The 24860-nt window shown below is 47.5% G+C and overlaps 1 protein-coding gene and 1 long non-coding RNA gene across 4 annotated transcripts; one reads left to right on the top strand and one right to left on the bottom strand.

Annotated features, from left to right (window-relative positions):
- Positions 1–1416: 1416 nt before the first annotated feature.
- Positions 1417–23079, bottom strand: LOC115198991 (golgin subfamily B member 1-like). Of its 3 annotated transcripts, none has more exons than XM_029761474.1 (22): positions 22970–23079; positions 20294–20384; positions 19655–19834; positions 19259–19372; positions 18923–19090; positions 18691–18813; positions 18465–18578; positions 17306–17888; positions 17115–17191; positions 13745–13814; positions 8082–13299; positions 7544–7967; positions 7066–7299; positions 5993–6820; positions 5668–5840; positions 5389–5548; positions 4739–4849; positions 4234–4404; positions 3925–4025; positions 3552–3623; positions 3167–3263; positions 1417–2990 (listed from the first exon to the last, which is right to left on the bottom strand). In XM_029761474.1, exons 2-22 carry the CDS (start codon positions 20372–20374, stop codon positions 2850–2852), a joined length of 9240 nt encoding a protein of 3079 aa, XP_029617334.1. In that variant the 5' UTR covers positions 20375–20384; positions 22970–23079; the 3' UTR covers positions 1417–2849. The 3 variants fall into 3 exon arrangements, with proteins under 3 accessions (XP_029617334.1, XP_029617335.1, XP_029617333.1); XM_029761475.1 differs by having other exon boundaries at positions 4234–4368; positions 18682–18813; positions 22970–23078; XM_029761473.1 differs by having other exon boundaries at positions 18682–18813; positions 22970–23078.
- On the top strand, positions 22375–24414 carry LOC115198992 (uncharacterized). Its single transcript, XR_003879335.1, has 2 exons — positions 22375–22686; positions 23045–24414. It is a non-coding gene; the product is annotated as an uncharacterized LOC115198992 (long non-coding RNA).
- Positions 24415–24860: the final 446 nt, after the last annotated feature.

Raw genomic sequence — 24860 nt, forward strand, 5'->3', positions numbered from 1 at the left:
CACACAAAAACAATCAATGGAAATCCAATTTATCAAGCCATGGAGGTCTGGATTTGGAGTCACACTCAAAATTAAAGTGGAAAACCACACTACAGGCTGATCCAACTTTGATGTAATGTCCTTAAAACAAGTCAAAATGAGGCTCAGTAGTGTGTGTGGCCTCCACGTGCCTGTATGACCTCCCTACAATGCCTGGGCATGCTCCTGATGAGGTGGCGGATGGTCTCCTGAGGGATCTCCTCCCAGACCTGGACTAAAGCATCCGCCAACTCCTGGACAGTCTGTGGTGCAACGTGGCGTTGGTGGATGGAGCGAGACATGATGTCCCAGATGTGCTCAATTGGATTCAGGTCTGGGGAACGGGCGGGCCAGTCCATAGCATCAATGCCTTCCTCTTGCAGGAACTGCTGACACACTCCAGCCACATGAGGTCTAGCATTGTCTTGCATTAGGAGGAAGCCAGGGCCAACCGCACCAGCATATGGTCTCACAAGGGGTCTGAGGATCTCATCTCGGTACCTAATGGCAGTCAGGCTACCTCTGGCGAGCACATGGAGGGCTGTGCGGCCCCCCAAAGAAATGCCACCCCACACCATGACTGACCCACCGCCAAACCGGTGATGCTGGAGGATGTTGCAGGCAGCAGAACGTTCTCCACAGCGTCTCCAGACTCTGTCACGTGCTCAGTGTGAACCTGCTTTCATCTATGAAGAGCACAGGGCGCCAGTGGCGAATTTGCCAATCTTGGTGTTCTCTGGCAAATGCCAAACGTCCTGCATGGTGTTGGGCTGTAAGCACAACCCCACCTGTGGACGTCGGGCCCTCATACCACCCTCATGGAGTCTGTTTCTGACCGTTTGAGCAGACACATGCACATTTGTGGCCTGCTGGAGGTCATTTTGCAGGGCTCTGGCAGTGCTTCTCCTGCTCCTCCTTGCACAAAGGCGGAGGTAGCGGTCCTGCTGCTGGGTTGTTGCCCTCCTACGGCCTCCTCCACGTCTCCTGATGTACTGGCCTGTCTCCTGGTAGCGCCTCCATGCTCTGGACACTACGCTGACAGACACAGCAAACCTTCTTGCCACAGCTCGCATTGATGTGCCATCCTGGATGAGCTGCACTACCTGGGCCACTTGTGTGGGTTGTAGACTCCGTCTCATGCTACCACTAGAGTGAAAGCACCGCCAGCATTCAAAAGTGACCAAAACATCAGCCAGGAAGCATAGGAACTGAGAAGTGGTCTGTGGTCCCCACCTGCAGAACCACTCCTTTATTGGGGGTGTCTTGCTAATTGCCTATAATTTCCACCTGTTGTCTATTCCATTTGCACAACAGCATATGAAATGTATTGTCAATCAGTGTTGCTTCCTAAGTGGACAGTTTGATTTCACAGAAGTGTGATTGACTTGGAGTTACATTGTGTTATTTAAGTGTTCCCTTTATTTTTTTGAGCAGTGTATTTCATTTAAAAAATAGCCCAAGAGTAACCAACACTGATCATACAGAGATTCGACACTTAAAGGACTAGATTTACTTTGCACCAGTTATTTTCATCAAGTCATAAATCACTTGTCTTTATCCAATATTTGTCTTATCTTTTCACCTGCTTTGTTCTAACTAGTCCCCTTTGAAAATAACTGGTACACATCTAGCCCTATACTTCTCAGTGGGCTGTGCTGAAAAACACATATCATTATCATCATCATGACATTTCAATCTATACAGCACAGTACAGGGTCATTTACAATAGAAGTTAACAGAGGACAAGTGAGTTACAAGATGTGGAGTGGGACAACAGACAACAAGAATACGTTTTTGAGTAGTCATTTTTCCCAGCAGTATTGTGTTCACCATACATTGTAGTAGATTATGCGGTTTGAATGCGTAAGCAATAAATAATGCTAAATTATAGGAATCATAGATTGGATGGACATTATTTGTAGTCACAGAAAAAACACCAACACGATTTCATCTGGAATGGACAACATTACACCAGAATGTCAAATGAATCTGCCATAAAATCAATAGAATAAAACCCTCATCTGTGCACCAATGGCAGAAATTGGGGAATTGATTGGATAGCCCACATCCAGTACATACATACCGTACATACGACATACAAATACTACAGGAGTCAAATATGCCAATGACGGTGCTCTCTCTTTAATTAAAGAGAAAATGAAGAGAAGAAAATAAATAGATCGTTGTGGGAATGTAGTTATAGCAGGTTGTACACCATTGTACGTGAGAACATAGGAGAGTAAGAGAGATGGGAACAGGTCCACAGATCCTAACCCTCACTCCATCCAGACATGAAGTGACCCTTTATTCTCCTCATTTAAAGGCACCTGAACCACCACTAATATAAACTGGCTGAAAAACTAAACACCGTGTAGATCTACTGTATAGTGTCATTTCATGTTAGTTCCCCAGGTACATTTAAAGCTGCATAATATCCTTGTCCCTTTCTAGAAGTCTAATAAACAACAGTTCTGAGGTAGTGCAATACTGCTTCTCATTTCCTCTACAATAACATTTGACTGATCATGTACGCTAACGGTAACATATTAAATATGGAATCAAATCAAAGATGGCAGAGGGTGTTTTTGACTCCCAGTGTATAAAAAAAACTATTCACTTTGGTTAATAGGCTAAGACACATCTCCGTTATTTTTGTTGTTATATCAAAAGTGCATGGTCTGTGTGTGTGTGTGTGAGACGAGTCTTCTCCTATTCTACAGTATTGAATGTAACAGTAATATGATATCTGTCTTGGAGAGGGGGTGGGTGGGTCTGTGTCACATGTCCGTTATCTCTCCATCTCTCTCCGTCTCTAAGGGGTGGAGGGGGCCCTAAACGTAACCCCCCAGGCAGAGCAGTAGCAGCACGTGCACGGTGAGCAGGTAGAGGGACACCAGCAGGGGTGCGCGCTGGCGAGAGCAGAAGGCCACGCGCAGCATTCTCATCAGGCCTGGCCCGCTGCTGCTCCGAATCTGATGGAGGGAGAGAGAGGGAGAGAGAGGGAGGGGGAGAGAGAGAAGTATAGACAGTTACAGGAGGCAGTAGTAGTAGTAGTAATAGACCATTCTTACATGGCAATGGTGAATGGACATTTCATCTTCAGAAATGTATCCTGTGTAAATAATACAGTGTGTTGGTCGGTACTTACACGGGTGACAGAGCCTTCTGGTGGCCCAATGAGGACAGCTGTCTCAGAAGCAGAGAACTGCCCTTCGTGGGCCGACTGCCATTCACCCTGGTTGATCCTACAGCAGGTGAGCGAGGAGAGAGAGACTGATTAAATACTGTCTGACACACACAGGAAAGTTCCAACACAAACGATGACTTGAGGCCAATAATCCCGTTATCAACACAGTACCTCTACACATCTCAGAGCAGAGTATCTCTATAGAACCTGACAGTCACAGCAGCGAGCTGACATGCTCATTCCTCATTAGAATCCCACTGTGTCAGTGAATGTAGAGCTGTAGTGGAAGGCAGAGGATGACCTCTGTCATGTGACAGGTGACACTGAGCTGTGATAAGTCTCTTACAGTTTGAGGCGGTCCTGGGCAGCCATTAGCTGCTCCTCCACAGCCACCCTATACAGCTGCTCCTCATCCAGTCTGACAGACACAAAGAAAGGACACGTTAGCATGTCGGACATGCTTGCGTTATCATGGGCTGGGGCTGTGTGGTGTTGAATGGGTTTGTTGCGTCAGTTCTGTTTGTTATTGTTCATTTTTTTGCGTGTGCGTTTTGGTCATTGGTAGAGAGAACGTGTGTGTGTACTGTATGCGTGTGTGTTTTGGTCATTAGTAGAGAGAACGTGTGTGTGTTTTGGTCATTGGTAGAGAGAACGTGTGTGTGTGTACTGTATGCGTGTGTGTTTTTAAAGGGGGGTGTCGTGGGGTTGAGAACTGGTACCTGCGCTGAAGTTCTTTAAAATCCACCCTGAGGCTCTCGCTCTCTGAAGGGCCACTGTGCTGCTGAGGAGCTCCGGGGGCACTGTCCACTTCCCCTGTCCTCTGGGGGGGCCACAAGAAATAGTCAAAATCACTAAACATTGTAGAAATCACTATAGTGCAGTTTTAAATGGTTCCAGAGATGTCAATGTGTAAATCTAGTTCCTCTGTGCCATAGTGGACACATTATCTTTAAAAACATATGTTCAGTATGTATCAACTAGGGACAGTGAATGAATCAGAGCTGAGTGATATCCAAGGGCGTGCTGACCTTGCGCTTGTCTTCATGCAGTTCCTGGAGCTGCCTCTGGAGGGCAGTGCAGCGGCTCTCGGCCTCGTCCAGCCTCTGGGAACTGCCTTGGAACTGGGAGGAGAGATGGCGGTTCTCCTCAAACACCTGCGAGAGCTGAGGGGAGGGAGGGACAGCAACGGGCTCAGCAGACTGTACACACACACACAAAACCAAAAGATAGAAGAATGAAGAAGAAGCAGAGAAGAAATTATGAAAGAAAATGGAAAAGGGGCGTGCAAGAGAAATGAAATGAAGAGGGAAGAGCCAGAGGGAGAGACATATGAAATATGTAATCATCTAATCCATAATCATGAAATGAAGTACCTATCATTCAACCATGTCATTTAGTAGAGAGTCAGAGAGGGTGATCAGAGGTAGTTGTGAGATGGCGTAGTAGGAGAACAGAATGATTGTAGGTAGAGTTGCTAAGACATGGACAAGAGGCGATGGGTGACAGGAAGGAGGAACAGTCTGGTATCGCTACCTTGTTACTGAGCTGTGTAATCCGCTGCTCTCGCAGCTGAAGATCATTCAGCGGGCCACTCTCTGATTGAAGGACCCCTACTTTAGATGACAGGTCTGCCTCAAGAGGTGCCTGATCACAAAAAACAAGAATACATAAACAGCCATGGAGAAGAGACAACAGAGGTGAACTATAATGACATCATTTAACCGTCTCTTAACTGCACAAATGTATAATTTAAACCTAGATTTGTAGATAACATTGTCCAGTACAGGCCAAATGTATGCAGCAAGCATAATGCATCTTGCCACAGTCAACACTGCTGTTCTATCATACTATTTATCCAACTGCACGACCAAGACACTATCCACTTCATATTTGTACCACAGTCATACTTGAAACAGCACATTCATCATTTATACTGTATATCCAATTGTGAAGAGATCAGTTTTATTACTATGCATACTAGCTTCCAGTAATTAAGTGTTGTTTTGATTGGTCCAGAAAAAGGTGATTTCACTGCACCTTTTGAACCCGCTGTAAACTGTGTACGTGACAAATACAATTTGATTTGGACATGAACAGCAGTAGATTACGTCTGCCATCTCACTAATCCCTGGTCCAAGTACAGTCGTTATCAGCTGCAGATTTAGAGGTGTCCTCCTCCTCACCTGTCTCTGGTGGTGTTCCTCCAGTAGTTTGGGTCTGGTGGCGCGGGCCTCCTCCAACATGGCACCGAGCTGGCGCACCTGCTGGTCACGGTCTGAGAGGGTGGCTAGGGTCTGCTGCTTCAGGACCTCTGCCTGGGCCTGCCAGTCAACCTGCTCCAGCCTACAGAGAGACAGATATACCTATGTAGCCGAGGCATAGACACGCATATACCTCTAAACATGATTAAGAATGTTTGGATTTTAAATAGCATAGGCAGCTCTTTATGAAGTATGTCTCACCTGAGAATTTCTAGTTCCTGGTTCTCCCTCTGCCTCAGGTTGTCCAGCTCCCTCATTCTGTCCACCATCTCCTCAGCCCTCCTCCTCTCCTCCTCTAGCTCCTGGCTGAGTCTAGACAGCTCTCCTCCTCCCAGTCGAGTGAGCTCTGAGTGCTGCCGCTGCAGCTGTTCCAACTACAGGACAGGGAGAAACAAAGCTCGTGTTACTGTAGATACTGGTATATGAAAACACTATGCAGGTAAGTTATGACATCACTACCATTGTGGTTGCGTTAGTGCTTTAATGGAATACTTTGTGCAAAATGGAGATAACTCTGGTTGATTACCAGTCTCTCCCTGTCGTTCTGCAGGGCTGACAGGGCGTTCTTCAGTCCCCACGCCTCTGCATTGGATCCTCCATGGCCCGTGGTGGGTGTCTGCTGGCCCCCTGCCCTGCTCATCTCCTCCAGTCTGAGGCTGAGCTCCTGGGCCTGGCTGAGTGCCTGGTCCCTGCTGCCCTGCAGTGACGCCATGGCCTGGCCGAACGCCTGGTTTTGGGCCCGGAGCTGGCCGGCCACCTCCCTCTCCTCCAGCAGCCTCTGCTCCATGGTCAGCAGGTCTCGGGCCAGCTCGGCCACCCTCTCGGCCGCTGTCTCCGATTCCGTGCGCGTCACCCCTCCCTCCCAACGCAGTTCTTTCAGCTCCTTCTGCCGAGCCTCCTGCACCTCTTTTTCCTTGGCAAGGTTCTCCTCCAGGCTCTCCACCTGGGCCCTGGCAGCCTGCAGCTGCTCCCTCAGCTTCTCTACCTCCGCCCCGGGAGCGTCTCTCACCTGCCTGTTTCCACTATCACCAGCCTGGCTGAGGGTCTCCCTCTCCACCGCCTGAACGAAAGCCTCCCCTCCCTCCAGGCTCTTGATCTTAGCCCCTAGCTCTTCTCTCTCCTTCTCCAGGGTAGCGATGCGCTCCAGCTGGCCGGACAAGAGCTGCTTGTGCTGGGACTCCTTCATGGTGAGGACCTGGGTAAGATCGTCCCTGTAGCCGTGAAGCTGGGCAGATAGCTTGGCCTTCTCTGCGTGGAGGTCATCCCTCTGGACCAATAGAGAGCGTAGCTCCTCCTTCAGACTGTTATTCTCCGCAGCAGCCTCCTGGATCAGAGCGTCCTTTTCCATCATCACCTGGGACAACAGACCCATCACGTAGAGGGATGGGTTATACAACTGGGGCATAAGGAAGACGTTCTAGAATACTATCACTAATAATATCACTACATACAGTTTCTGCATGTCGATGATATGCGTGTACATAAATAAACATGGACATTTACTACCGGTTTACATTAAGTGTAGGAGAATCCATTCAGAATCTCTTCTTGACCTGCCATTTATGCCTCTGTTCACATGTGTTATCATTGTTCTTTTACCTGCAGATGTTTCTCCTCCAGCTGTTTGTACATGCCAAGTACTCTGTCTCTGTCGTCCTGTAAAGAGCCCATGGCCTTGGTGAAGGCGTCCAGCCTGGCTTTGCTGTGGCTGCTCTCCTCCTCTGCCTTCTGCAGCCGGTCCTCCAGACCCCGCACCTCCTCTCTCCTCTCCTCCAGCTCCTTCTCAGCCTCCTGGGCCCTGGCGTCAGCCTCCCTCCTGGCCTCCTCTGCAGCCTGGGGGGAGCACGCATGTAAGCAGTCAAGAAGATGCAGGGGAATGGGTTTAAACATTTTCAAGCTTGTAAAACAACTTGATAGCTCAATCAAAACGGTAACATCACAATACATTTGTAGGGAATTTTGACACCCTATTTTGAATAAATGTAGAATTTGACACCCTATGCATTAAAATGAGCAACTATTCATTGTGATGACAAAACATGACATAAAGCAGAGATGAAATAAAAGTGATCCATACCTGGGTCACGGCTTGCTCCTTCTCCCCCAGCAGCTCCACCTCTCTCCTCTCCTTCTCACTCAGCTCTGTCTGCAGGCTCTCTGTCAGGGTCTTGGAGGAGCGCAGGTCTGTCTCCAGTTGTTCCACGCTCAGGCCCAGCCTCCTCCCCTCTGCTTCCCTCTCCTTCAGCTGGGACCTGGCCTCGTTGGTCTCTCCCTGCAGCTTCCCAACTGCCTCTTCCAGGGCCTGGGTTCTGTGGCGGAGCCCCTCCGCCTCGCTCTCCAGGGAGGCCAGCTGGGCGCGAGCGTCAGCCAGGGAGGTCTCGGTCTGGGCTAGGGACTTCTGAAGCTCCCCCCTCTCCTGCTCCAGGGCAGCCTGGTTCTCACGGAGCCTCTTCTCTTCCTGCTCCCATTTCAGCTGCCACTGCTCGTCTGCTTTCTGCAGTCTGGACAAAAAATAAGAAAAAAAACCACATTACATAACACACTATTGTGTATCACAAACATGGCAGGAAATTGGGGCAATTTAAATAATTAACTTTTTCAGTAGCCATTTTTACCTGTCCACTGTAAGCTGTAGCTCTTCTCTCTGTGTGGTCTCTTTCTGCAGCTGTTCAGCCAGATCTCTGGACCGGGTCTCTCCCTCCCGCACCTCGGCCTCCTTCCCCTGGAGGGTGCTGTTGAAGCGACTCTCCCACTGCCGGGTCTCATCCAGCACGCGGTCCCTGTCGTCCTGCAGGGAGGACATACAGCGCGAGAAGGCAGCCAGTCGGGCCAGAGACTCATCCAGGCGGGCCTGCATCTGCTGGGCCTGTCTCTCAGCGGTGTCAGCCAGCTCTTTTGCCTCCCGGGTGGCATTCTCCTCTCTCTCCCTCTCCCGGTAAGACTCCTCCAACCTCAGCTCAATCTGCTTCAGCTCGGCTCCCAGCCTGAACCTCACAGAGTCCAGGCTCTGCTCTGCCTCTACTTTCAACTCAGCCTCTCTCTGTAGAGCGGTCTGCTCACAGGCTCTCCTCCCAGCTTGGGCCTGGCTGGCCTCTGTCTGGGCCTCAACCAGTTGGGCTTTGCAGCTAGATAGCTCAGCCTCAGTCTTCTTCAAAGCGTCTGTGACTTTGGTCCTCTCCAGATAGGCTTGCCCAAGCTCTTTGTGGATCTCGTTGCTGCCCAGTTGCAAAGCCTTGCCCTCCCTGGCCATCTCGCTGATCCTTTCCTGGTACTGGATGCAGTCCTTCTGCATCTGGCGCACCTCCAGCTGCTTCTCTCTCAGCAGCTCCTCCAGCTGCTTTGCCCGGCTCTGGCTGCCCTCTTTCACCCTCTGGGCGGACTTCAGCTGCTGCTCCAGCTCCCTCTGCTTCCCTGACTCTGCCTCTGCCTCGGCCCTCTCTCTCTGGGCCTGCCTCTTGTCCTCCTCCAGCCTGGCTGCCCGGTCCCTCTCGCTCTCGGCCAGGGCTTCCAGTTCAGCCCGCTCCCTCTCCAGTCCCTCCACCTCCCGCTGCAGCTCCGCAAGGCGCTCCCGGCTGTCTGCCGCATCCTGCTGGTAGCCGGCGATGCTGCCATTCAGCTGGGCCAGCTGGTTCATCAGACGCTCCTCTAGGTCGTCCTTCTCTACCTCCAGGCTGCTGTGGAGCTCCTGGAGTTGGGCTTCCCTTTTAGAGCTCTCCTCCATCAGGCTCTGTTCCTTATCTTTACTCTCCTGAAGGAGCTGCTCCAGAGAGGCTAGTCCAGCCTTGAGTTCAGCCTCCCTCTCTTGCCACTGTTTCCTCTCTGAATGTAGGGCTGCCTCCATTTCCCTCCGCTTTCCCTCAATTACGGCCAGTTCACTTTCAGATATGTCCGTCTTCACTGGCTCCCTCTGGGTCTGTTCCTTCTCTTTACTCTCCTGAAGGCGCTGCTCCAGAGAGGCCAGCTCAGCAGTGAGTTCAGCCTCGCGCTCTTGCCTCAGTTCCCTCTCTGACTGTAGGGCTGCCTCCATTTTGATCAATTTCTCATCAATTAGGGCCTGTGTACTTTCAGTTATTTCGGTCTTCCCCGTCTCCTCAAAAGAGGGCATTTCAGGTGCAGCTACCTCAGACTCTATAGCCTGACTATGTGGCTCTATGTCTTGAGGCTGGCTCTTAACTGGCTCTTGGGTAGTTTTAGTCATGACTGTACTAGACTGCTGGGCGACAATGGTCTCCTCCACTACATCATCAGAGATGGGGGTTTTATCTGGAGCTAATCTGTCCCCTTTCTCTAGCTCTTGGGCTAGTTGCTCCCTCAACTCAACAACTTGCTGTTCTAAGGAGTCCCTCTGTGCCGTAGTGGCATTCAAATCAGCTTTCAGAGCCCCGAACTCTTCTTTGAGTCTTTCAAGTTCTCCTTTGAGTACCTTGTCCTCCCTTCTTATTCCTTTCTTTTCATCCATCTCTCTGAGTCTCTCATTCTCCTCCTCTAAATCCATTATTTTCTGCTGCTTGGTCTTGGCAAACTTCCTCATCTTGTCTTTGACAGTGTCTACCTCTTTCTGGGCCTCTTCTTTCTGCCGTTCAGCCTCCTGCCTGGCTGCCTCGTGGGTCCTGGCTCTAGCAACAAGCTCCTTCCTCTCCTGCCTAGCAGCTTCCAGCACACGTCTCACACGCTCTGCCTCATCACTCACGTTCTCATAGGACTTTAGCAGAGTCTCATACTCATCCTTCATCCCATGCACCTTCTCCTCACATTCTCTGCATGCCCGGGCAGCCTCCTCCTTGGCAGACTCAGCCTCTCTTTTACAGAAGTCTTTCTCTGTCAGCATACCCTCCATGGCCAGCTTGAGGCTCTCGCAGGACCCCCCAAGGCTCTGGTTCTCCACCAAGGTCCGATCGACCTCCTCTATCAGCCTCTCTCTTTCTGCTCTCAGCTTCTCCAGCTCGACTTCTCTAGCTTCCATCTTCTGCTGCAGTTCAGTGATGACTTTCTCAGTGGAGGCCAACTCCTCTTTCTGGCTTTTGTTCTCTTTGAGGGCCTCTTTGCGGGAGATAAGGGCGGCCTTGAGCTTCTGCTGAAGCTGCAGGATCTTGGCCTCGCTGCCCTTCTCTTCCTCCTGCCTCTGGGGGACCTCGGCCTCCAGTCTCTGGCTCTTTTCCTTCTCTGCTCTCAGGCCTTGCTGCAGGGAGGTGATCGACTGGTCCTTCTCATACACTGTCTCTTGCATGGACTGGAGGAGAGTGCTTTGCTCACCCAGCTGCTGGCTAAGCTCCATGATCTCATCATTCTTGTTGCTCAGGAACTGCTTGAATTCCTCCACCTCTGTCTGCAGGATGGCAATGGTGGACTCAGCGGAGTCTGAGGCAGCTCCTTTGGCTGCAGCCTCCAACTCTGCTTTCACAGCTTCTGCATAGGTCTGAGCCTGGAGAGACTTCTCCCTCAGAACCTCCAACTCCTCATAGACATGTTCGATCTGGCTCTCCTTCTCTCTCAGGGCCTGCAGCTCTTTGCCCAGCTCTAGAAGCTCACTTTCCCTGAGTGCCAGGCTAGCCTGGCTCTCCTGCAGTTGGCCCTCCAAATCTGTACAAGATGCCTTCTCAGCAAGGACCTCTTCTTTCAGAGCTTGTAATGAGGCCTCAATGTCAGCTGAAAGTACCTGAGAGGGTTCCTCAGCACTGGGAATGGGTTTATCACCTTGTTGTTGTGCTTCATTCTCAGGAGCGGCAAAGTCCACCCAGTCTTCCTGGACCCAATCTCCTGCAGCTGGCTTCTCAATCTTCTCCGCTGCAGCGTTGGTCTCCAGCTCGGCACGTACTTCCTTCTCTGTGCTCACCGCTTTCTGTGCCTGCAGTTCCTCGAGCTCTCTCAGTCTAGTCAACAGCCCATCTCGTTCACCAACCTGCTCCTCCAAACGCTCCAACAGCCCGTTGTACTCTTCCTTTTGCTGTTTTAGCTGTTCGCGGTGGTGCCTGTCCTTTTCTTTGGCCTTGTGGATGGTGTCTTTGCGAGAGTCCTGGGCCTCCTGGAGTTTCTTTTGCAGTGTTTCACAATCTGACTCCAGTGAGGCCACCTGGCACTGCAACCCAGTGATTTCAGCTGAGGTGTCAGCCTCTGGAGTCTGCTGAGCTCCCTCACTCAGCCTTCTGTTCATTTCAAGTGTCTCTTCCAGAACCTGATCCTGCTGGCTGATTTTCTGTTCCAAAACCTCCATGACCTCTTCTTTGGACCTCAAGGATTGTCTGAATTCTTCGAGAATAGGCTCAATTGCCATAACCTCTTGTTTTCTGTCTTTTTCTAAAGCTGGTACACTTGCAGGGGCTTCCTCCGTTGCTTTCCCTACCTGTCCTTTCCTTTGATCTGCCTCTTTCTCAAACTCCGCAACTTTTTTCATCAGCTCTTTACGCTGCACCAGGGCTGCCTGCAACCTCTTTTTAATGGTGGCCACTTGGGTTGTCAGATCCTCTTTGTCCTTTCGCAAACTAGTGAGCTCATCACTATCCTCTACATGACACTCCCCTGTCGCTTTCTTCTTTTCTCCAGCTTTCTCAAGCTCAATTATCTGCTCCTTCAGTTTCTTGACCTCAGTGCTCATCAGGAACTTCTCCTCACCGGTCTGGAGCAGTTTGGCAGACATGCCATTGCTCAGCTCCATCATCTCCTGCTCTTTCTGGGTGATGCGCAGTTGCAGCTCGTTAATCTCTGTGTCCCTCTCAGACAGTACAGCTTTGGCCATGTCCCTAGCCTGGGAGATGTCCAGTAGGCTGGCCTCCATGTCTTGGAGCTTCTGTTCCAGCTCAGAGGAGGTGATCTCCCCTTCTTCCAGCTGGGCGCTCAGCATCTTGGCCTGGCCCTCCTGCTCAGAGAGAGAGCGCTGAGCCTTGTCCAGGTCTGCCTGCAGGGCCTGGATCTGCTGCTCTTTGGAGCGGCCTTCTGTCTGCAGGCTGGCCAGCTGCTCCTCCTGGAGATGCATCTCCATGCTCTGCCTCTCCAAGTCAGAGCCACTGTGCTGGGCCACCGTGTCCATCTCTGACCTGGCTGACTGGAGCTCTTCCTCATATCTCTGGGACTGGGACTCTGCCTCATCCTTGGCAGCTGCCAGGGACCGAATCTCTTCCTCAAGGCCTTGGGTTCTCTCCTGTGACTCTGAGGCAGCCTCTCTCAGTCTCTGGAGCTCAACCATGAGCTCACTGTACCTGTTCTGCAGCTCGTCTGCTAGGGCCTGGGCAAACACCTGTCCAGGGGCAGAGTCAGAGTCAAAGAGGGTCGCCCCCTGCCGGCTGAGGTGCACCTGCACAGTCTCACGGATGATGACTGATGAGGACTCCACCTGGACTGTGGATATTTCCTGCTCAGAGCTGTTCTCTTCCCAGGATTGCATCTGGAGCTGGCCAAAGCCCTGCAGTATGGGAGGCGACTGCTGACCTTCATCTTGGTTTACAGCCTCTAGGAGGGTCCAGCTGCTGTGGGCCACCTCGGAGTCACTGCTAGTGACCATCTCATCAGAGGAGGCCCCCTTAGATTCTCCGGGAGAGTCAGACTGGGGTTCAATGAGCTCTGGACTGCTCTCGTTATAAGCGGAGACTGACAGGATTGCGCTATTCTCTGCCACCAGGGTGGTGTCCTCCTCTCGTGTGTCTTCTAGGAGGTCTGGCAGCACTGTAGGACTGTCGCAAGGGGCCATGGCGGTGTCCTCACTCTGGTCTAGAATCTGATCAGCGCTTACCTTGAATGCATCATTTGAGCCCTGCTCTTCAGCCAGCACAAGACTCTCTCGCAGGGCAGTCAACTCATGGTCTTTCTCCAATAGCTTCTGCTCCAGAGCCAATATTTGGGCTGGGGAAATCAATAAAGATGAAAATTAATAGCCTGCCTAATTATCGCACAATACACAATTAATTGATCTTATCTGAAATGCCAAAACAGATATTTTTCATGTACCCCTTGCAGGAACTTAAAGCAATTCAACAATTGAGATGATTATTGACATACTGTCAACATACTGTCAATACTGTTAAAATACTGTCGACATGTCTACTAAACCACCAGTCTTTCAGGTTTAGTTACAGACTGTGTGAAATGGGTAAGGCCTGTAACCGCATCTGCATCACTATGCCGAACTTTGTTGTCAGCGGGGCCTGTGACAGCACACAGTGTCCAAGCCTATGCAAACACATCAATAGAGGGTGTGTGTGCTGCTGGCAGGATGGATGACTGGTCCTGGTGGTTGGCTTTCAGATTCAGAGAATAAAAACACACATTTTAAAATAGGTCTCCTTACCTTTTTCAGCATCAGTCACTTCTTCCACAGACGGTTCAGTCACACACTGGACCAATGACTCCCTAGCAGACTAGGAGAGAAAAACAAACGCCTGAGTTATTTCTGAACACAGAGGGAATAAACTTTATGACTTAATAATACATCAATCCCATTGAAGTGGGACTACATTCAAAATGAAGTGAGTTAACAGTTTCACAGCTGTAGTTACACAATAGTTACACTGTAATTATGATGGGCCTGGGTGTGAAGGTCAGCCCAGGGCTACAGTCATAACAGAGGATCAGTGGAGAGGCGATTAGCATTGCCTTGACCCAAACGACAGGAGGACATTCTGCCTCAGCATTATTAAACCCAACCACTGTCTCTGTCCCTCAGGCTGTCCCCTCTGAGATAGATCGTGGCTGACTGACCTGCCCCAGTAGTCAGGGCAGAGACCAGAGAGACTTCCCCACATGAATAAGCATGTGTGACACTCAATGTGCTGACTGGGCAGTCCTCACAGCACAGTGAAATAACAGCACACCAATAGATCATATTGTATCAGACTGCACACACATACAGCACAAATGTCTACAGAGGGTTTGTCGCTTTCTATTGTGACTCCGCACTGTCAACAAATTCTATTTGGAAAGAGAATTGTCTAACAATTAGGTTTAACATTCAGTGCCTTCAGAAAGTATTCACACCCCTTAACTTTTTCCACATTTTGTTGTGTTACAGCCTGAATATAAAATGTATTAAATTGAAATGTTGTGACACTGGCCTGAACACAATACCCCATAATGCAAAAGTGGAATTATGTTTTAGACATTTTTCAAATTATTTAAAAATGAAGAGTTGAAATGTCTTGAGTCAATAAGTATTCAACCCCTTTGTTATGGTAAGCCTAAATAAGTTCAGGAGTAAAAATGTGCTTAACAAGTCACATAATAAGTTATCACGGACTCACTCTGTGTGCAATAGTGGTTAACATGATTTTTGAATGATTACCTCATCTCTGTACCCCACACATACAATTACCCCTCAGTCAAGCATTGAATTTCAAACACAGATTAAATTACAAAGACCAGGGAGCTTTCCAATGCCTTGCAAAGAAGGGAACCTATTGGTAGATGGGTAAACATTTTAAAAGCAGACATTGAATATGCCGTTGAGCTTGGTGAAGTTATTAATTACACTTTGGATGGTGTATCAATACACCCAGTCACTACAAAGATACAGGCATCCTTCCTAACTTAGTTGCCGCAGAGGAAGGAAACCGCTCAGGGATTTCACCATGAGGCCAATGGTGACTTTAAAACAGTTACAGAGTTTAATGGCTGTGATAGGAGAAAACTGAGGATGGATCAACAACATTGTAGTTACTCCACAATACTAACCTAATTAACAGAGTGAAAAGAAGGAAGCCTGTACAGAATAAAATATTCCAAAACATGTCTGTTTGCAATAAGGCACTAAAGTAAAACTGCAAAAAATGTGCCAAATGAACTTTTTGTCCTAAATACAAATCGTTATGTTTGGGGCAAATCGAATACAACACATCACTGAGTACCACACTTTTCAAGCATGGTGGTGGCTGCATCATGTTATGGGTATGCTTGTCATCAGTAAGGACTGGAGTGTTTTTCAGGATAAAAAGAAATGGAATAGAGCTAAGCACAGGCAAAATCCAAACGAAAACCTGGTTCAGTCTGCTTTCCAAAAGAGACAGATTCCCCTTTCAGCAGGACAATAACCTAAAACACAATGCCAATTATAAACTGGGTGGGTCGAGCCCTGAATGCTGATTGGCTGACAGCCGTGGTATATCAGACCGTATACCATGGGTATGACAAAATATGTATTTTTACTGCTCTAATTACGTTGGTAACCAGTTTATAATAGCAATAAGGCACCTCGGGGGTTTGTGATATACTGCGTTGCGTCGTGCCTAAGAACAGCCCTTAGCCGTGGTATATTGGCCAAATACCACACCTCAGGCCTTATTGCTTAAATATACACTGAGTGTACAAAACACTAAGAACACCGGCTCTTTCCATGACAGACTGAACAGGTGAATCCAGGGGAAAGATCTCTTATTGATGTCACTTGTTAAATCTACTTCAATCAGTGTAGATGAAGGGGAGGAGACAGGTTCAAGGATTTTTAAGCCTCGAGACAAGTGAGACATGTATTGTGTATGTTCACCATTCAGAGGGTGAATGGGCAAGGCAACAGATTTAAGTGCCTTTGAAAGGGGTATGGTAGTAGGTGCCAGGTGCACCGGTTTGCGTCAAGAACTGCAACGCTGCTGGGTTTTTCACGCTCAACATTTTACCATGTGCGCAAAGAATGGTCCCCCACCCAAAGGACATCCAGCCAACTTGACAATTGTGGGAAGCATTGGAGTCAACATGGGCCATCATCCCTGTTGAACGCTTTCGACACCTTGTAGAGTCCATGCCCCGACGAATTGAGTCTGTTCTGAGGTCAAAAAGGGGGTGCAACTCAATATTAGGAAGGTGTTCTTAATGTTTTGTTCCTAAGTGGCCTAGTTACAGTTGACTTAAATCGTCTTGAAAATCTATGGCCAGACTTGAAAATGGCTGTCTAGCAATGATCAACAGCCAACTCGACAGAGCTTGAAGAATAAAAATAAATAAAAGTGGAAATATTGTACAATCCAGGTGTGCAAAGCTCTTAGAGACTTACCCACAAAGCCTCACAGCTGTAATCGCTGCCGAAGGTGATTCTAGCTGTATTGACTCAGTGCTGTGAATACTTATGTAAAATAGATATTTCTGTATCTCATTTTCAATAAATGTAGTAACACTTCTAAAAACATATTTTCACTTTCTCATTATGGAGTGTGTAAATGGGTAAGAGAGAAAAAAATATTTAATCCATTTCGAATTCAGGCTCTAATACAACAAAATGTGGAATAAGTCAAGGGTTATGAATACTTTCTGAAGGCGCTGTAATTTCACTGTGTGTGAAAAGATCTGACATAAATAGATGCCATATATTAACATAAGTCTTGGTTCATTGGTCATAGTTTTTTTGGCATTGCATAACTTCTCAAATAACGAGCCTTATAAGACATCCACAGCTTTGTCTTTTACACAGATGAAAATGAGCCCACCATTTGGTCAAATTACAGAAATAGACGAAGAACATTAGAGAATCTAGCAATGGGTACAACAGACTGAAGAGTCTGGTAATTTGGGGTTCACAGATAATAAACCATATAAGCTATTTCTCCCAAAGTACATTTTGATGTTTATTTTCAGGTTATTACAGGATTCAAAACAAGCTTACAACATGTGCTACCTTAATTAGTTTAGCAGTCGTAACAATCCCCTAAATTAATTTAGTGCGTCTGACTGCTCACCATTCCAATTTGCTGCTCCAGCTGTTGTATCCTAGCAACTGCCTCTTCGCCTTCTGCGGTGCGCTTATCCAGTTGTTCTGAAAGAAAAACAGAATTATTAAATATGCTGCAAGCAAGCCGCTTGTTAGGGTATCATGAATGCTTTACACTTATAAACGGAACTTGCATGATAGTGCATTTGGTTCTCTTACCTTGCAATGTCTCCATGGTGTGGGTGACCTGGGCGCAGCGTTCCTCGCTCTCCCTCTGCTCCACCCTCAGCCTCTCCAGCCGGGCCTCCAGGGCCTGCAGTGTACCCAGGCACAGGGCCGGGTCGGTGGGAACAGGGCTGTTCTCCTCGGCCCACTCTCCAGCCAGAGAGCGCAGGCCTGTCACCAACTCAGCCAGGGCCTCTCCTGCCCTTTGCCCCTCTCCATGCTCCTCTCTTAAGGCAGCAAGCTCCTTCTCCAACCTGGATACTTCTCTGTTGGTCACTTCCTCCCGCTCTCTAGTGGCCCACTCCAGTTTCACTGTCAGCTCCTCCATCTGGGCTGCTCTGTCTCTCTCTGAAGCCTCCAGACTGGCTAGCTGAGCAGCTCTGTCGTGCTCTGAGGCCTCCAGGTTGGCTAGCTGGGCTGCTCTGTCCCGCTCGGAGGCCTCCAGGTTGGCTCGGAGGGCCACCAGCTCTGCCTCGGCCTGGCTGGACCACCCAGTCCACTGCTGCCTCTCCTCCTCCCTCTGCCTGCCAGCCTCAGCCAGCTCCTGCTCCATCTGGCGGAACTGAGCCGTGAGGATCTGCAGAGAGAAGGAGGGAGAGTTAGAGAGAGGTAGAAGTAGAGAGAGAGGCAGAGAGCGAGAGGCAGAGAGAGACAGAGAGAGCGAGAGAGAGAGGCAGAGAGGGCAAGAGAGGCAGAGAGGGCAAGAGAGGCAGAGAGAGAGAATGAAGACAGATGAAGGACGGGGACTGTGCCAGTAAGATGAGAAATGAGTCTGCCCCTCAGCCCTTATGTTTTTATTTTATTTATTTTTATTTCACCTTTATTTAACCAGGTAAGCTAGTTGAGAACAAGTTCTCATTTACAACTGCGACCTGGCCAAGATAAAGCAAAGCAATACGACAGAAACAACAACACAGAGTTACATGCAACTTGTCAATCACCAAATGTACTTACTCAATCAGTGTCACTCTGCTGTCACACTAGTAACTTGGTGAATAATGTAATACAGTACTCTGTGTCAGTCTCTTCAGATGGGCTCATTTTGCCCAAGGGTCAGTCAGGTTGCATTGTTATTCTATTGTGGGACCTTCATTGAGAAAACACCATTCCCACTATGGCTCTAACTGACCAGCACAGTAGAGCGTGTCTGTACCTGTTTCTGCTGGTCGGCATTGTTCAGCTCCCCCTGCAGCATCTCCAGCACCTGGCAGCGTGACCGCATGGCTTCCTCCTGCTCCTCACAATGCCGCTGGGCTGCACGTAGAGCCTAGCAACACACACACTAAGGGTATGGGTACAGGCTAAAAACCATGTATAGGACCTGGCCTGTATGAGGGAGTGTAGAGTGAGTCAGAGAATGAAGTTTGTACCTTCTGTACCTGCTGCAGCTCAGTGTCGTTCTGCCTCTGCACTGTGACCCTGAGCAGCTCGTCCTCATGCTTCTGGATCTGCTCCTGGAAACGCACGTCCTTTTCACAGACAACTGCCTGAAGCACACGAACCTAAAAGAATGACACATCTCTGCAGTCAGTTGAAGGGACCTTTTTTTTAATACAATGCAATCCGGAACATTTTCATTGAAAATGGTTAGAGTAACAACGAAACTGGCACCTGCTCCGTGTGTACGGCTTCCTTTTCACACAGGGCCTGTTCGGACATCTGGAGACGCTCCTGGAGGTTCTTAGCCGAGGTTGAGACCTCACTGAGCTGCTTCCTCAGCTCCTGGAGTTCCTCCTCCACAGCAGGAGCTGAGCTGGTGAAGGAGCTGTCTGGAGAGCTCTTCAGGAAATAGACAAGGATTTCAAAATGTTATTGATGACAAAATAGTCTAGTGTAGACCAAACTGGCTGTAAAGAATCTACATCATTTTAACTGAATACATAAAATACACATCAGAACCATGCTTATTGAACGTGGAGTTATTTTTAACTCAGCTAAAGGACTTACTGTTGCTCCCTCCTGCCCCTTGAGGTCAGCAATTTGTTTGTTCAGAGTAGCCATCTTGGCTTTGGCCTGCAGCTTCAGTTTAGTGAAGCGTGCCTCCGCTGTCTCCCTTTCGCTCTGTAAACACACCAACAAACACAGCATTGAAACTTGTGTTCCAGCAACAACAGCATCAAATATGAATATTTCATGATCCCAACCCACACAGGACAGAAAGAAAATCTAAGCTATGCATTGAGGGCACATCCATATAAAACCACTGCATTCATGTCTCACATACGCATACAAAGTCAAAGCAATGCACGCATGCACGCACACACACACACACACAACGTCAAAACAATACATGCAGGCCCACAAAACCAAAGGAAAACACACCCACCTGTACCCAGGCCTCACCTTGAGCTGTGTTTCGAAGGTGGCCAGCTGGCTGTCCTTATCTCTGACCACCTCCTTGAGATGCACCGTCAGCTGCTCCAGATGAGCCAGCCTCTCCAGGGGCTCCTCCTCCACCCCAGGCCCAGACTCCTCAGGGGCCCCGGGGGCATCTCCAGGGGGGAGCTGGGGGACCAACATATCCTGCAACAGAGCCACAGAGAAGAAGAGTGGATACAAATATGGGGACTTGGAGAACATTAAGGCCTCCAAAGGTGATTCGTTAGAGCAGGGTTTCCCAAACTGGGTCCTGGGGTCCCCTCCCCCTGGGTGCGCGTTCTGGTTTCTGCCCTAGCACTACACAGCTGATTCAAAGAATCAAAGCTTGATGATGAGTTGGTTATTTGAATCAGCTGTGTAGTGCTAGAGCAAAAACCATAACGTGCACCCAGGGGGGACCCCAGAACCGAGTTTGGGGAACCATGTGTTAGAGTGCTGATCAGTTTTGCCTTTTAGATCACAATGGATTTATTATTATGGACAGAGAAGAGCTGATCCTAGTTAAATACTATTACTCTGAGACAGATGATAAATATGGACCCAGGACAGAAAACATGTGCCATGTTATGTAAGCTTGTGAGGGGTTGAGGGAGTCTCTCTTACCTGAGGGGCTCCATCGGGGGGCTCGTCCCCAGACAGCTCCTGCAGGACGTTGGTAAAGCCCTGGGACAGCCGGCTGAACATGTAGCCGAAACTGGTGGTACAAGACAGAGACATTAGGCCTTTATCTGGACAGGTGGGACCTGGGTCATGGTCAGTAGGTTTCAAAAGATCCTACCCAAAAAGGTCCTTCAAGAGGTCCTACCTAAACTTTCCAAATATATTTTGGGGCTTTCATATCTTCTGAGTCCATAGATGCCACAACAAAATAAATGATAAGCTTATCAAAAGTTTTTAAAAGATTGTGAATCTTCCATGCAGTGTTTCTTCCCATGCAAGATCCCTGATCAAAGTAAACTCATGTCCTAACATCATACTTTCACCTTGGCTTGACATGTTAGATATGAGATTTCTGAGAGATGCCCAAGATTCGAGAGTTTGGACACTGAGGGTTCTGTCTCAATCAATCATTATTTATAAAGCCCTTTTTACAAAGTGATTATATAGAAACCAGATCAAAAAATCTCCATGGAGTTTGCATTATTTTTATTTCACCTTTATTTAACCAGGTAGGCAAGTTGAGAACAAGTTATCATTTACAACTGCTCATGTGAGCAAATGAGGTGAGATAAGGGAGGTAAAGGCAAAAAGGCCATGGTGGCAAAGTAAATACAATATAGCAAGTAAAACACTGGAATGGTAGATTTGTAGTGGAAGAAAGTGCAAAGTAGAAATAAAGGGGTGCAAAGGAGCAAAATAAATAAATAAATAAATAAATACAGTAGGGGAAGAGGTAGTTGTTTGGGCTAAATTATAGATGGGCTATGTACAGGTGCAGTGATCTGTGAGCTGCTCTGACAGCTGGTTCTTAAAGCTGGTGAAGGAGATAAGTGTTTCCAGTTTCAGAGATTTTTGTAGTTCGTTCCAGTCATTGGCAGCAGAGAACTGAAAGGAGAGACGGCCAAAGGAGGAATTGGCTTTGGGGGTGACCAGAGATATACCTGCTGGAGCGCGTGCTACAGGTGGGTGCTGCTATGGTGACCAGTGAGCGGAGATAAGGGGGGACTTTATGATGATTATGATGCATTTACAATGTTAGCGCCCCTGTTATGTTATTATTCACATTTCTGTGTATCGAAATTATTTAAGACAAAAACATAGATGATAACAATTGAGACCAGTGAAATCATAGAATGAGGGTTCCTGGACAGTCAGGAGGCCCCTCGGAGGACCATCCTCCTCAGTGAATTTCATAAAAATTATGACATTTTCTAAAAGTTAACCTTTTTAAATCAAACTATACTAAATATATTCATGTCACCAAATAATTGATGAAAACACACTGTTTTGCAATGAAGGTCTACAGTAGCCTCGGGAGCCCTCTGCATGTTAGCACCATAGTGTAGCTGGAAGACAGCTAGCTTCTGTCCTTCCCTTGGGTACATTGACTTCAATACAAATCCTAAGAGGTTCATGGTTCTCACCCCCTTCCATAGACTTACACAGTAATTATGACAACTTCCGGAGGACGTCCTAGAAACCTATCCCAGCATGAACTGACATGTTGTCCACGCAATCAAAAGATCAGAGAATGAATCTAGTACTGAAAGCATAAGCTACAGCTAGCTAGCACTGCAGTGCATAAAATGTGGTGAGTAACGTTAGTTGACTCAAAGAGAGAAAGACAATAGTTGAACGGTTAACAAAATAATTTATTCCAAAATTAAGGAAAAGTAAGAGAGAGTGTGTTGTATTTTATTTGTGTTACTTTCACTTAGCTAGCGAATGCAAGTCAAGGTAAGCTTTTTTATTTGTTTTACTTATTGCCACCGGCCCACCGGTTCATAAACGGAAACAAACTGGGGGAAAAAGACCTGAATTTGTCCAATAGAAATTCACATTTGCAACTGTCAGCTGGCAAGAGTGATTCTCCACCTCATTCATAGGCTAGGTTGTAGCAACCTCACGATGAGTACAGGGGAAATTAGAGTATCATGTAGTAGCCTAAACCTATCGATGTTACATTGAGCTGGGTGAATGTGAATGAGTCATCCGATATGCTGTAATAGAAAGGAGGCCATGCTCATAAAAAAAATGTAGCATCCTCCCTCATCTTAAACGGCACCGACCGCCACTGCAGTCAATCATCCTTTGTGCCAATAATATACCTGTGGCAACATACATTTACGGGCATTATTGTTATTGCGACCCAGATAGTTCGTGCAGAGGGCCTCGAGGTTCGAGTGTCACCCGAAGAACCGAACACTGCCGAACAATTGGGCAATTCGACTGCGGCTGCGTCACTTCGTTTTGCCCACTACTCCTGAACAGCAGATTATGGGGAGAAATGGATGGCTTACTTTCTGAACAATTTGACAGTGCTGGCTCTAACCATAGTAAGAGTATTTGATGTATATACATAAATCGGAATTACGATGTATTGGTTGCGCTTGTATAAAAACAGCACAGTAGACAATCTCAGAGAGAAAGCGAACGAGTTAGCTTTTCAGTGCACGTAGACAAGCAGCTAGCTAGCTAGCTGGCTGGCTAACAACGATAACAGTAACGTTAATTGTTTAAATATATCGCCGTGCCTTGTTTTTTTGGAGCGTGTGGCAGCTGTTCTAAATTGCAACTCTGGGATTGGTGTGCTGATAGTTGAAAGAACGAGTGACTAACCTGTATGAGAGATTCTCAGATTTCTGTTTATGCTTTTTATTTGATAAATCTCCTCTGCTGTATTTCTGTGCATAGCCACATCACCAAACATCCCGGAAACAAAACTCGCAGAACATCGATTGGCCAGTGGAGGATTGCGCAACAATAAGGGGGAGTCTGTAAATTCCGACCGGTTACCATTTTTATAAAGAGCCCGTCTTAGGGACATGGACATTTTAAAAAAAAACGAAAAATGTGCAACATGCGCCAAAACACTTTTTTTTTTAACAAGATAATGTTTTTGTCTTTTTATACCGCGATTAACCTTATCCATTTTCGTTTGGAACCACACTGCTGAATTTATTAGGATGGGGCCGGGTCATGACCCACGGGTCAATCTGATCATCAACAATGGAAGACAACTTGGACGAAGCCTTCTCCTAATTGCACACTACACTACAGTGTTTGTGACCTTTGTGAGTCGCTCTGTGAACTGGTTCGTGCAGATGCTAAAGTGGACCACACTGTTTGCACGGTACACCACGTCCGTCTTTGACTCTGTCTACAGACACCTGCATTGGTGGCGTAGAAGGGACGGTGGGGGGGTTGCCAAGCAGATCTGCCCCAGCCCTGACACAAAATCAGGGTGACCAGAGTAAACATGTCAAGTCCCTTTAAACCTGAAGAAGTCTTAGAATGATTTTGAGAGTTTTAATCTTAAATCCTATCACTAACCGGACAGCCTGCTCAAGACATCAAATCAGATCTCACTGATCTTTTGGGAAAATGAAGTGCAACAGTGGTGAGAAAGTTGGGAGAGTTGAAGTAGAATGGGAAGAGCAACTAACTGAAGTCATTCAGTTTGAGCATTTCATTTCTTAATTCCTGACACTTACTAACAGTCTAGTGTTTTACAGTATATGCATGTATGGGTTGCATGTGTATTCCTTGTACTGTAATGCCAATATGAAAGTTACATGTTTGAATATTCATATCATAAGCTTAATCACACTATTGTAACACTTTTCTAAAGGGTATAACGTCAATTCAACTACACTACCCACCTATGAACTGTCATTTGTAACATGTATAGGGGTCTAACTCTAAGCAGCTATTTTGTCCCACAGCCAGCTATTCATGTGACTAAATAACTGAGAAGTATGTTTCCTGGGCCACCAGACAAAGAATGGGTCTTTCACATTCTAATCTCGGTACCCAGAACCAAGTCTACTCGATTAGATTTATGTTCAGTCTGTCACAAGACTATTCCTATTCCTGCTTTATACTGTCGATCAGTAATTCAAACCACTATTGAGTTGAACGAATACAGAATTGTCTTTATCCATGCTTATGTGTATCCTTTTTATAATTTTTTACTTATTTTATTTGTACAAACTGTGAAAATACTATATGAATGGCAGCATTGTGTTCAAAATCATGCCAACAATAATCCCTACAGTTGCAAATGTGTTGACTGTTGTCTGTTCTTAAATCACTATTTCAACCACTCATATACACTGAGTATACCAAACATTAGGAACTCCTTCCTAACATTGAGTTGCACCCACCCTTTACCTTCAGAACAGCCTCAATTCGTCACGGCATGGACTCTACAAGGTGTCGAAAGCATTCCACAGGGATGCTGGCCCATGTTGACGCCAATGCTTCCCACAGTTGTCAAGTCAGCTGGATTTCCTTTGGGTGGACCATTTTTGTTCTTGACACAAACCGGTGTGCCTGGCACCTATTACCATAAAAAAAAAAAATTCAAAGGCACTTAAATCTTTTGTCTTGCCCATTCACCCTTTGAATGGCACACACACACACAATCCATGTCTCAAGGCTTAAAAATCCTTCTTTAACCGGTCTCCTCCCCTTCACTGATTGAAGGGGATTCAACAAGTGACATCAA

Source organism: Salmo trutta, chromosome 8 (assembly GCF_901001165.1).
Source record: "Salmo trutta chromosome 8, fSalTru1.1, whole genome shotgun sequence".
NCBI classification, from domain to species: Eukaryota; Metazoa; Chordata; class Actinopteri; order Salmoniformes; family Salmonidae; genus Salmo; species Salmo trutta.